This window comes from Poecilia latipinna, unplaced genomic scaffold (genome assembly GCF_001443285.1).
Source record: "Poecilia latipinna isolate Pla-1442-1.1 unplaced genomic scaffold, P_latipinna-1.0 Scaffold1848, whole genome shotgun sequence".
In the NCBI taxonomy this organism is placed as follows: domain Eukaryota; kingdom Metazoa; phylum Chordata; class Actinopteri; order Cyprinodontiformes; family Poeciliidae; genus Poecilia; species Poecilia latipinna.
The window spans coordinates 99,727-113,482 of NW_015114464.1; the positions used below are offsets into that span (position 1 = coordinate 99,727).

General features: G+C 40.2%; 1 protein-coding gene across 1 annotated transcript in view; it reads right to left on the reverse strand.

Moving 5' to 3' along the window:
- The window catches only part of vwc2 (von Willebrand factor C domain containing 2), a 52,130-nt gene that overhangs the window by 24,130 nt on the left and 14,244 nt on the right, over positions 1–13,756 (reverse strand). Inside the window, exons 2-3 of the mRNA XM_015014799.1 lie at positions 12,325–13,042; positions 9,233–9,362 (exon numbers count right to left, since the gene is read on the reverse strand). Coding sequence (XP_014870285.1) covers positions 9,233–9,362; positions 12,325–12,963 — 769 coding nt within the window. The 5' untranslated portion in view covers positions 12,964–13,042. The remainder of the gene's footprint in view (positions 1–9,232; positions 9,363–12,324; positions 13,043–13,756) is intronic.

The following is a 13,756-nucleotide window of genomic DNA, read 5'->3' on the forward strand; positions in this document are numbered from 1 at the left end:
CAAGATTTTTTTTTTAAAATTTTTTGTTTTGTTTTTTTTTTTTTTTTTTTTTTTTTTTTTTTTTTTTCAGCTGCACAGTTTCTGTGCAGCTGGAAGTTTTTTTGTTTTAATTTTCTACTTTTAGAAAGATAGAAGGATTCAGGTGTGAGTAAATGTTGTGAGGACTCAAAGCTGTTTTTTCCTCTTAAAATATAAATAATAAAAAAATCATTTGCTAAACAAATACAATAAAGTTTAATTTCTTTTATGAGTTTGTTATGGAAGTCCAGACAGAGGTTTTAGAAAAACACACAGGAAAGAATCTGTTACTTTGACTTTGATGATGCTTTCTGATAAACAGAGGGACGGTATAATAACTTATTCTTGCCATCGACAGGAATGTAAATATTATTTAGCAATTTCATATGTGTTTAGGACTTTAGGATTGTGATTTTCTTTTTCATTATTTTTAACTTTTGTATGGAAAAGTGAAATAATGACTGAAAATAAATAAGCTTGTGATGCATCCTGGTGGCAACCAGGCAGAGTGTTTCCATCAGGGAGAAGCTGATTAGCATCTCAAAGATCAATGACACCTGAACTGGTTGAAAGTGAGGATTCCTGGACGCTGAGCAGAACCGAAAACCAGAAAGAGAAGGAGGAAGTTCAAACTATCTCTTCCATTCATCATAATTATCACAGCAACAGATCATCTACTCCAATGTTTCTCTCAGAGATTTAAGAAGGAGCAGCAAAAACAAAGGAACTGGATTAGCAGAGCTTTCCTGATGATGTCATCCAGGATGTCGTCTCTGCTGCCTGGAAATTGACCAGCATGTTATGACAGCAGCAGTCTTCAGTCAGACGCCTTTTCAGATCAAGACTGACTTGAAGATACTCCAACATGATTTACAACAACATTTAATTTCCCTTTGCAATAAAGAAAGTTTTTTTTAAAACTTGGAAACAGAATAATTTAGGAAACCTTTCTGCTGTGAAGCATCATCAACAACTCATGGAAAGAAGTGATGTTCCACCAAACTGCTCAATAAAACAGCAGTTTAGTATTTTAAAGTAACAAAGTGAGGGAGACATGGTGGTAATATTTCATTCCACCGTGTCAAACAACCGTTCATAGCGATAAGCATCATTACTGTTAATGGTCTCAGCCGGAGGTATCCTGTGGTAAAGTTTTCCAACAGGTTTGCAGTTGTTATAATTTTCATGATCTGTTATTTCATTCAATCTCACGCTGTGCAGCTGACTGTAGAGTCTACCTGCAGAAACCTCAAAAAACTGGAAAACCCAACATCTAACATCTGATATCATTTTTGATAATTCTGTGCAATAATCTTCAAGCCTAAACTTCCATTAGTGAAATCAGTTACAGACCATCATACTGAGTATCAGTGGCCTCAGCCTAATCCAACAATGACATCAGGAGCCGTTCTAATACCAACATTAACTTTGATACAAGCTTAATTTAATTAAATCAGTGCCATGAACATATTCTGATCGGCACCAAGCTGAATAAGATCCGGCTGAATAAAGCTTTGCTCTCCCACACAGTGAGGCTACGGAGCGTTGGATGAGGAAACCTGGGTCTTAATCACACCGGTTTCTACAGCGTGTGGAGACACATCACTGGGTTACACAGCAGGGCTGCTTATTAGGAGCAACTTTAGTTAGTTTTGGGCTTGTTTATCAAACACCGGGTTGCTTATTTAGCCCACAGCATCTGGCAACACCTGTCCCACATGACAGTGCAGAGCAAGAGAGCTGCAGGTAAAAACATGGCTTTGCTTCTGGAGCCAGGGAGAAACCCGAACACTGAATAGTCTATGCACATATGCTTGTGTGAACAATGTCAGGATCGGTAGGAGTCATCACTCTGACAAATACAAATAAAACACCCGTGAAGAGAATAGTCTGAATTATTCTCTTCACTGAATAAGCTTTCATTAGGAGACTTAATTTGTTTTCCATTCTATTTGTTTACTGAAGTCAAAATTCTAAAGTCATGGGCAGAAGAGTCAAATTATGTTATAAAATCGTCGAGCAAAGTTAAAACGTGGATGGTGCCGGTGTTTCAGTGGTTTTGACCCTTGATGGCACTTCTGTAAAAATCTGTAAAATAATAATCATTAGTCTCTTAATCAATTTAAATCAATTTAAATATGGATAAACTCAATGGAGGAAAAAAAATCTCAGGGAAAGAAACTACATTTATTTAATTAAAATCACCTCCCGGATCATTACTGGTACTCTAAAAGGTCCTTTTAAACTAAATGTAAATAAGTTCTGTTGCTGGGATCTTATGTTGATTCTGTCGGCTCCAGTTGCTGAATAACTTTTAAAATCCATCCAGAGACGGCGGCGGCCATTATCCTGTAAAAGCTGTGCTGCCGTGTGACGTCTACGTTCTTTTTCTGCACATGCGGGTCACTTTGGGGTCATAAAGCGGTCACACACAGGTCTGACTGAGGTCACATTTAATTTATATGAATGGCCTCACACACACACCCACGCACGCACACGCACACACACACACACACACACGCACACAGAGAAAAGCATTGGAATTGAGCGTGGAGACCTGCTATGTGAACGTAGCCCAGGTTTTCTGATGATGATCCAGTGAAGATGGAGACTGAAAGGTGGTAAACAAAGTTTTATTTCAGTTTTTTCCAACAGCAGGAAGACGTATAGCACACACTATTCCATGTCTTCAAGGGTCGGCATCCTCATGCTTTATATCTCTCCATGGAGGTCGTTACTATGGTTACTGCCTCCTCAGCATGCCAATGATCTGCAGAGGCCTCTAACGAGCCACCTAAACCTAAACTACGACATGCAACATATCAACCCTTAAGGACTGACTTCATGCTGAACTTAACTTCTCACCTGAAATGGCATCAAACTGGATGTAAACATCCCTGGAACAGAAAGAAATCTAAACCCAGCTACCTGTAACATCCAACCGTCTGTAAAAACACCGATTATAGTTTCCCCAAAACACTACAGATATAGTCGCTTCCAAAGAAAAAAGCACTTTTCATTTTGCTAAACTTTTTTTTTTTTTTACATTACTAGAATATACACAAAGATTTTCTCTCATTTGTAATGGAAACGCAGCTGCTGTGAGGTAGGGAGGGGGACCTGTGATGCTGTGGGCCTGTTTCTCATCCAAAGGTCTGGGAAGCTTCTCAGCGTGCATCTTAAGCTCTTTGAAAAAGTTATTTTGGAATAAAAATGTTTAATCAATCAATCAGGTTTATTTGTATATAACATTTCAGCAACAAGGCAGTTCAAAGTGCTTCACATCATATAACACAAAATACAAAACCAGAACAAATGAATCATCACGTTTTCATATATCATCATTTCACATCAAAATGTCGGTTAGGTTTTCATTCATCGTGGTTCAAAAGCAGCTCTAAACAGGCGAGTTTTAGTCTAGATCTAGATGAACTCAGTGTTTCAGCTGTTTTGCAGTTTTCTGGAAGTTTGTCCCACCGGCTTACCGAGTTGAAAACTTGGGTTATGTTGGATCTCATGTCATTTGAGTTCTGGCATCCAAGGTTAATAAAACGTGGCACTTTTACAACTGGATGTTGACATGAAATCATCTGTGATGGGATTTATGAAGAGATTCATCAGAAATTATTTAATTTGGCCCCTCAGCAATCCCTCAGAAGAAATGGACTGATCCTGTCATTAAATAAATAGAGAGCCGCCATGCTTAAATTTTCCGTCTCCATATTTTATCCTAAGCTTATTACCTGCAGCACCTCGTCATTTTTTCGCTGTCTGGGTAAAACAAATGAGAGATAACTCTGATTAAAAGTTTTTCAGCAGCTGCAGCGTAATTTCCCCTTTGATTGCATAGAAATATTTCTCAACCGCTCCCATCCTCCATCATTTTGTTTACCACAATGCTGCTTGCCTCTTAGCTTGAAATTAAATTTTATGGAAAACTGATGTGTTGTTATGAGAAAAATGTAACTCGGGACGGGTGCGCAGAATGCTGAGTGGCAGTCCAACCTCTTGTTTGCCCACAGGTGAAGCAACGAGAAAAAAAATCATATTTTGCTCCAGTTTAGAAATAAATATGTTAGTGAAGTCCAATTAAACCCCGAGGAGTGTAACACTCAGTTTAAAACCCTGAAACATGTAGAGAAATGATATTGTCAGCCACTTCCACCCACAACTGCTTTGAATTTATAGAGCTGCAGAGCGTGCCTGGCACACTGATACGGCGTGGAGCGCGTATGATTACTTTTATATTATAGGGTAGCATGTTGTGAATAATCTTGTACAAATAATATATTTGTCCACAACATGGCTCTTTCCATCTCCTTCCAGGCTCCTATGAATAAACATTAAAGGAAAGTGACCAGACATCTGAGACGTGTGGCTGTCTCGGTTGCTTTAACGAGAGAATGAAGTCAGTATTGTTGCTCGTTTCATTGCAACAATAGTTCATTTATCAGCAATGCAAATTTATATTTGGTTCTCAACATGCATTTCTGTAAGAATCCTCAGGTTTCAGAGACTCACAGGAAACCATTAGACTGAACCACACACAGATACAAAGAGCTAAAATCCACGACCATATCCTCTAAAACACTTAAGACTATTTTAATACTTCAAACACTAGATATACTTTAATATGCATTAATATGAACAGTGGAGCTAACATCCAGGCCCGTCTTTATTTTCTCTATTAGGGGTTCAGACAATCAGCGCCAAGGAAAATTAATTCTGCTCCTGGATTGACTGCTTTGTAAATGCCAGCTAAAAGTAAACTTTAAATGTTTTAGAAAAAAATCCATGAATAAACAAATTTTCCACAAGTAATTTGAAGTTCTGCAGGAAAATCCACTAATACTGAACCAGAAAAGGCCTGTGATCCACTCCAGATCCTTTTTTAAGTGGTTGTTGCTGACTTATTGCTTCATAAAATACTTCAAATAATTTAAAAAATCTAGCACTACACAGTTGCAGGACAACCATAAGAAATCCCAAATGGCTGAAGCTGCAGCACTTTCTGCCTTTTTTCCTCAAACTGCACATCCAGGTTTCCTCCCACAAAAAAACCACCAGCAAATTACAAACAATTGAAACGCAAAGGATGTTCAGCATAGTCTATTAATACGACTATGTTGTGATTAAATTGTTTAGTTGCAGACGCATATATTGTTGTTTTTTTTTAAATGAAGAGGCAAACACAAACACCCCGAGGCAGAGCATCACAAATGGAGCATCCCATAATCAGCTTATCTATATTTGACATTCTGTCTTAGAAAAACTCCTGAAGGTAAGATGAGAACAAACAACAGAGAATACCTGCTTATATTAGCATCAAGTAACTAACACAAACACGGATCTGCACGCTGAGGTTCTCATAAGAGCTTATGAGAAGTCAATATCTAACCGGCAGTGGATGAAGCCGTTAGCAGCGGTGATCGGTTTTAGAGCCAGCAGCTTCTGACCAATAGAGGACCGTTCACAGGAGGAAATAAACCCAACAGATTCATCTGAGTTGAGATATTTAGGGAAGAAAAATTGACGAGCTCAACTATCCGGCGCATAACAGAAGAAGGAAACTATATATTTGTCATTTAGGAATGCTTAAAAGGTATTTACTGGCATCAAATAAGTGGAAAACAAAGTTTGCGTGTCGTAATTTTTCAACCACATTCAAATGATGAGCTGTTTCTCAAATAGTTCTATCGAGCAAATGCTGCCTCTCAAATTTAAATGAGGTATTAAGCATCCGCTTAGTGGAAGATCCACACAAATCTCTGTATATTTATGCATATTACAATAAAAGCAAATAATGCAGAGCAATCTACATTGTTTGTAGCACAAATATCAGAGGAGAAAAATGATGCCTGCTGAAAGCTGCTGTTAATTTTGTTGCAGGAAAATAAAACGGGGGAGAAGGAGCAACCTCCTGCACTGCTGCTTTATAAAATAAATAAAAACAAACAAAAAAAACAGGACAGGGATATAAGAGAAGGCAGGAATGATTCTGGAGCAGTCCAAGCATGACGAGGTTAATAATTAATTCTGCAAAGATCCATCACCAACGTGCAGCAGAGGCCAGAACCTGGAGCGACTGGCGCTGAGGCAAAGTCATAAATAATGGCTGCAGATTTTCAGATCCTCTGAAACTGATGGGAGAGTTATTGATAATGCATGCATATTATTTATTCTTAATTTTATGCTTAACTACTTTCTTTAGTTAATTTAAGTGTTAATAAAAATGTCTATAAGGTGGAGTAAGTAGATTATTATTATTAGCCTTTTTTATGGTAATTTGTCAGGTTTGTCAGATGGAGGTTAATCAGCAGTGAATAACTCGCATGTATTTCTCATGTGAGACGCCCACAGAATCAATGCAACAGCAAATACATTATTGCAGCAACAACAAAATAATAACGGTGCTTAAAAACCTACTCACTTTGGCATGCTAAATGCCTGAAAGTGGACCTGACAGCTGGACAGCTGGTTGTCCCTACTTTTCTATTTTTCTACTTGGAGGCTGGTGTCAATTTTCAAAGTTAAGTTCTGATTGGATGGAGAATTCAAAAGGACCAATCAGAACTCTAATCTTAAACGTTTTCTTTTCTTGAAAGGTTTGTATTGAGATAGAGGATGAAGGAAGCTTCTGGAACCGGGTACCGTTCCACACATAGGGTCTCTCTGGTCGACACTCTGGGTAAGTAGGTGAACAATATTTTTTATTAACCTTTTTATTAGATACTAAGATTTTTTCATATCTTGTTTTATATGTTTCTTTGATTCCAGACAACTTGACCTTTCTCTGTTGTGTGGCATTTTCAGACTATTTTGGAGTTTTTTGACATGTCAACTGATCCTATACATCTAAACACACACAAACACACAAATGTGAAATCAGGGTTTCCGTCTGTGTATAATAAGACTGGCGGGCCACCAGGCTTTACTTGCCCCTCCCCACCAGGCTGAGGATTGTTTATTTATTTTAAACATGGTTTTTTATACATCAGTAACAGTGACAGTAAAGACAGATTAAGCTGGGTTGATACTTTAAGCTGCACCTGCCTGTTGACTTCACAAACTATTATTTCAGAATTACGACGCCGATTCATGCACCTGTGGTTTTTTTGTAACTTAACATTTTTTAACACAAAAACATGGTGGGCTGGGAATTAGCATTATTTCTGGGGGAAACCCTGTGAATGTACATATAAATTATATATATAAAAATAAGAAAGTGATGTCATGGCGAGGTTAACATAACACAGTGTCTTGGCTCTGAAGAATATTGAATTTCACACTCTTGATCTCAATTGAAATGCAGTATTGATCAGATTATTGCATAAAAAGCAACATAAATGCTTCAACGCTCCAACAGGACTTGATGTTCTTGATCTATCTACGTTTAGTGTCAGGCTTGTTTTGTAACACAGCAGACCTGAGGAAGCTGCTTGACAGCAGCTTTAATGTGTGATAGAGATCACTCCATGGGAGAGTAAATAATTCATCCTCCATATTGATTGGTAATAGATAACGAGACTGATTGCTTTCTGAACACTGGCATAATTTAACATAGTTTAAAACTGCTGCAACCAACATCTCTCCCTTTCACATCCCTGTTCACTCTTACCTGTCTGGTAAAAATTAACAGATTATGAATTAATCTCCATGTACAATATAGATTTTGAGATTTGATGGGAAATTTCACAACCCCAGACAGAATAAGCTGGATGATGTAATCAGGGAGATAAACTTAGAAAGCTCCTCTTGTCAGAACAGAAATCTTTCAACCCCAGAATCCGGGATTAAATGCTTGGCGGCGTTAGTCTTGGTCAGGTAACCTGCCGTCTTTGACAAGGGGAGCTCTGCTTATGCTAAACTGTGGTAATTTTATGCTAAGAACATCGGACGCTGTCTGAAAATCCTTGTCGGGTGATTGCGCCTGTGGATTTGGGAGGGGATATTTTGGAAAACAAATGCACAACACTGCACCGTTTCCCCAAGCGCCCGCGAGACTGATGAGTCTTCAAACACGACCCCTGCAAATCCACCGGGCATTGCACAGCAGGAACGATGGAGCGCGGGCCAAACTGTGCAAAGCTCCCTCAGCGTGATCAATATGTGCATATGTAAAAAGTCAGTGTACAGCAAAAAAGAGGAAAAGGGACCAATATCAAATCCCTGAGATTACAGCAAGCACATATTAATAGAGTGCATAATGCACCATGACGTCCAATATTTTTTAGGTTTTGATGCAGCCTTTAATTTAATGTAGGACGCCGTCTGATTAATACCTAATGATGAGCATTCATTACATGCAAATGTTTCCTGAGTTTAAAATAAATCATCTTAATGTGATATTTTGGGTGTAGTTAAATCAAACCGAACAGATGGGAGTCACGTGTTGAATAAGACATTTAATGAGTGTTTTGATTATTTAATCCACTTATTTTTACTGACATATTTACTGTATGCATCTTCTGACAGGCTTGAAACAAACAGCCAGTAATTCACATCCTCAAGAGTTTATCCTTTAATCTGTACAAATAAAATTCAACAAGCAACCTAAAAAAAACCGCATTAGCCAAACAAAGCCCTTTCCTCCGAGCATCAGGAGCGTTTTTCTTTTTTTACTCCTCATGCATATTGTTTGCTCTTGTTTATATCAAACAGTCCGCGCCCCTTTAAGGTTCTAAGTCAGAGATACATATCGCAAGTCATCATTCTTTTTGCTGAAGGAAGCAGTGTTGCTGACATTGCCATGTTGCATTACACTCACACCAAGAAAACAAGGGGACATAATCTAGGACAAGCTGTCGGGAATCATCTGAAACAATTTCAGTTAATCGACTCTGAGATGCAGAAATCCTCCTTCTCATGGAGGCCGAGGATCTCTGAGATCATAAAGGAAGAACAACAACAGGACACAAACATACCAAATAATCTCATGATGAGATGCGTTCAGACGTCTAAATCCAGATATTAAAGGAAGAGTAAAAGTGACACCTGCATGATTTATTTCGCCTCATTAGGTAAAGATCAGTCAGGATTCAGGAGAGTAAACCTGATATGCTAAGGTGTTGCAGACTGCAGTGCAGCATGCTGTGTTTCTGTGTCAGCAGAATGAACGCCGGGCTACAAAGCCCTCATTACTTCAGCTGAAGTGAAGCAGAGAAACATTTGATGCTCCACCCGGAGCAGCTTCTGCTGGGGAACCGTCACTCACCGCTCTTGCAGATGGGACAGCACTGGTCGGGCTCGTACTCCGGGTCCACACACTCAGTCTGAGGACAGGCGGACACCGAGCACAGAACCTCTCCACTGGGCTCACACCGGCACTTCTCACACGGAGACACCTGAAGGACAGGGATCAGGTCGGCCCATCAACAAAAAAACACTAAATCAAACGCTTCTGGTCTAGTTTCCAGTACAGATATCTTAGCTTAAAATAAGATGAAATTAATGGCCAGTAACCTTCATGCAGCATATATGAGCTTGTCTTAAGTCTATAATTTCTTAATATTAAAATAAAAGTACTAGTACCCTGGTTGATTATATAATTTATAACAAAAGAAAACTGTCTTGATATAAGTGAGATAATAAACATGTTTTAAAGACATACAGTGAGGAGAGATCAGCTGATTTTCTCCTCTCTCAAGGACACAAACACTGAACTGATGAACCTGTTTGAAATCCTGCTTTTCTCTCCCTGTCCGAGTAGCAAACGGCGCATTATGTCCCTCTATGACTCCGTAGTAAAAACTGTACATCTCTGAGTTAACGCTGTTGTTCAGCAGAGCTAAAAATAGTAAGAACACGACTGTGTGTTTGTCTCTGAGGGTTAAGCAGCTAGCATGAACGTATATGGAGGTTTATAAAGACCTGCAGGCTCTCCTCGTCCAGCCGGTCAGCTCAGACGGACGTTTATGTCTCGGTAGTTTTGCAGTTGGTCCATCTGCTCTTCATGTCCAGATGATGGACTGAACAGAGCTCTGTGAGACGTTCAAAGGTTGTTGTAAAAGCTAACTCTGCTTTAAACTTCTCCACAACTTTCTCTGTGACCTTTCTGCTGGGATCCTTGGTCTTAATGATGCTGTTTGTTTGCTTATTCTGCGACGTGTGGAGGTAATTAGTTGAACTGGAGGTTTTCAGAGGGATCAGATTAAAGGGAACTCAATACAAAAACAACTTTATCAGACTTCTAATTTAAAAACACAGCTCTGGAAAAAAATGATCAGTTTCTTTGATTTTACTCTTCATAAGTATACGTTTGAGTAAAATGAAGATTGTTCTTTTATTCTATGAACTACTTACAACATGTCTCTGAAAAAACAAACAAAAATTTAGTATTTATATGCAGAAAATGAGAAATGGTCATAATAAGAAAAGAGATGCAGTGCTATCAGACCTCAAATAATACAAAGAAAAGAAGTTCATATTCATTTAGAAACAATACTAATGTTTTAACTTGGGAAGAGTTTAGAAATCAGTATTTTGTTGGAATAACCAGGAGCTTTTCGGTGCCGTTGGCTCTTCATTTTTTCCAGAGCTGCATATAGTTGAGCTCTCAACCCATTAAAAACTTAATCAGATTAATCACATTCTTTTGCTGTGATTAATCAGCATTAATCACTATGCTTAACTTTGTAAGCTTGAATTGTAAAAATGCATTTTTTAAATAAATGTTAAAGAAAACATTTTATTGTCTCAAACCAAACTTCTCACTTTTCCAGGTTTTCATATTCAAGAAGATTTTTTTTTAAAGTAATTTTGTTTCAAACATAATTTTAAAACTATAAACTGGCTGTGAATGTTAATTCACCGCTAAAATAAGTTCCTTGGTTTATCCAAACATCCATCTGGGTGATTTTTTAAAAACCAGACTGACGCTCGTCTCTCATCTTTTCACTCACTTTTGTGACACAGACAATGAGAGGTTTTTAGATAAAAGCATGCAATACAGTTAATCTGCATTATGAAATATTAATGTGTTAAACTATTTAGATTAATCGCAGGTGAATGCATTAACGCATTAATATTGACAGCCCTAATAAATAGCACATAAAATTTCTGCTAAATACTTTTAAGCTTGTGGCTGCAGCACAATAGAATATGTAAAATTTCAAGGGGTTTGAACATTTCTGCATAGCTATGCACCTTACACGCACACAGAGATACACAGACACACACACACACACACACACACAGATACACACACACAAAGCTCAATAAGACTGCCTTGATTGTTTAGCGGAGTATGTATTCAGTGTCAGAAAGCCACATCTATGGGGAAGTCTCAGTTCTCTCAATTTTATTGCCAATGAGAGCCTCATTTTCGAAAGGGCAGAGCCGAGAATTGAACTACCCTATTCAATCAGAAGATAAGGAGAAATCAATAGGAACTGGGAAACAATAGAAAGATGCTTCCAATTTCCTCAGCGCGTGAGTCTGGGTCGTCTTTCCGAGTGTTTCTGTGTGTCTGAAAATAAAGGAGGAAAAGGTGGAACAAAGGCTGGGGAGCGTAGAGTTTGATTTACATTCAGAGCGTGCAAGCACAGGTTTCATTTTGCAGCTGCTTATATGAAGTCATACACCTCTAGTCCTAACAAGAGAGCTGAGGCTCGTTCTGCAGATTGCTGAAGCTTGTGCCTCCGCATGGCACTCCACTGTGAAAAATGGAGTGAGGTAGCACTTAGCACGATGCCCCAGAATGTAGCAATCAAGCATAAAGAAAACCAGCCTGTTGCTCCGGTTCAAAGCTCCTGCCCTACAAACGCCCCAAAGCCTGACGTATAACAGCGGGGAAGACTTAGAAGAAGATACTCCACATTAGGCTCAACCATCTGTGGAGACACTACATACATAAAAAGAGGCATTAGGGTTCAATTTATTGTCTCATAAGAGACATAACACTCAGATGGTGGTGCAATCCTGAGTCAAGTCTCTTTATGAAGACGTGACAGCAGATAAAAGAGTAAAGACCTCAGTGATGTGTCTCTCCCAAACGCCCACATGTATGAGCATGCCCTGCAGAGTTGGAACATTACTGGAGCTGTAACTCTTTGTATCGACTGAATATGGAGGCACTCTGCTGAAGCTGCACGGCTAAAACTCAGCCTCTGGTAACATTCTGCTACACAAGTGCTGACCTTTGCCATTATAAATGTGCCTGCGTGCTCGCTTGTATGCTGCAAGGCAAGGTTACTTGTTTCTGTGTAGCGGCGGTAATAAACTCCATTGATAGCGTGGAGTGTTGGTCAGCAATTCTTTCAGGTTGGAGCATGTCATCAAGGACTGAAAGTGGTAAAACGGGCTCACCTTAAACTCTTCTAGTGAGGCGTAGACCTTGCCCCGAAACTCGCAGTAGTTTTTTTTCTCCTTGCACAGAGGGCAGCACTGGCTGGTGTCCACTTTGATGCAGCGAGGGTGGACCTTGGGACATTCGGGCTTGGTGCACAGAGGGCCCTCGTCCGTGCAGAGGCAAGGACACGTCGAGGGGCCCGGGGTGAACTGGTCGCCGATGGCAAACACGAAGCCGCTCTCGTCCATGCAGCCTTTCCCTCTGTAGTCCGGGTAGGCGTACTCGTCGATGGCATCCAGGGAGAGGGCCACGTCGCTGGTGGGGCCCTCGTCTATTTGGTTTAGACTGTCCTGTTCACTCCACTGCTGCTCGGATTCGCCACCTTTCAGTCCGCCCGACAGGGAGCTAAAGCTGGGCCCGGTGAGGTCCGGGGCAGTCCTGTTGGGGCCGAAGGCGTTGGTTTCCTGAGCGGCGTACTCCAGCGGCTCCTCTGGACTCTGCTTGTCCTGCTGTTCGTCCTGCCGGGACTGGGTCAGCACCTTCTCCAGACGATCCCGGCTCACCGGCAGCGTCGCTATGGGATTGCACAGGGCGCCGCTCATCAGGAACCCCAGAAGAAGGAGAACTTCCGCTGCCATGGTAACGGAGTGCAGCATCTCTTCCCACCACCGGCAAGGTGGGAAAACACCTTGGCTCACATAACACAGTTCACATCGCAGGTGCGAGCCAGTCCATCTGGAAAAAGAAAATCAAACTGGGGTTACGTGTTCAGCACTTTGTCACTTTTATCATATCGGCTCTGATTTACGTCTGAGTCTCGTTCCCACAAGCAAACCACCACTGAGTGTGAGGCAAGCATGTAGCATCAGTGAATTGGATCATCAGGAAAAGAAGTAGACACAAAGACGCGTTAGGAAATCGATAATGCTTGGTACTGTAACACTTGGCAGCATCAATCAGTCTCTGCGGTGTTAGAGTTAGGGGAAAATGGCCAATGAGGGAACTGAATGTCACCCTGCTAAGGACCTCATGGAGCAGAGAGCCAGGATCAATGTCTGTTTCTTTTCAATGAATCGCAGCCAACAGTACATAAAGAGAGATTGATTTGAAAATGGAACATAATGCCATCTTGGAAAGATAACTTTACAACAGATTTTAGAGATATGAGAGTAGCAATGTCAGTTTAAAAGTAAAAGCCAATCTGCTCCATCTCTTTTATTTTTTTTGCAAGAAAGCCAACAAAATGTCACTTTCTGAGGCCCTTTCAGCACTCAGGAGTTGACGTACGCCGGCTAAAAGCCCTCGGATCAGCTGCAGAGGCTGCACATTTTTAAAAAGCAGCACGGCCGATGTTTTTGTTTTTGTCTCCTACTTGACTTGATTTACTGCATCGTCTTGAAATTCAAATGCCTCCTATGATGCGTCGCTGTGTCTGGTGGCCTACTTTCA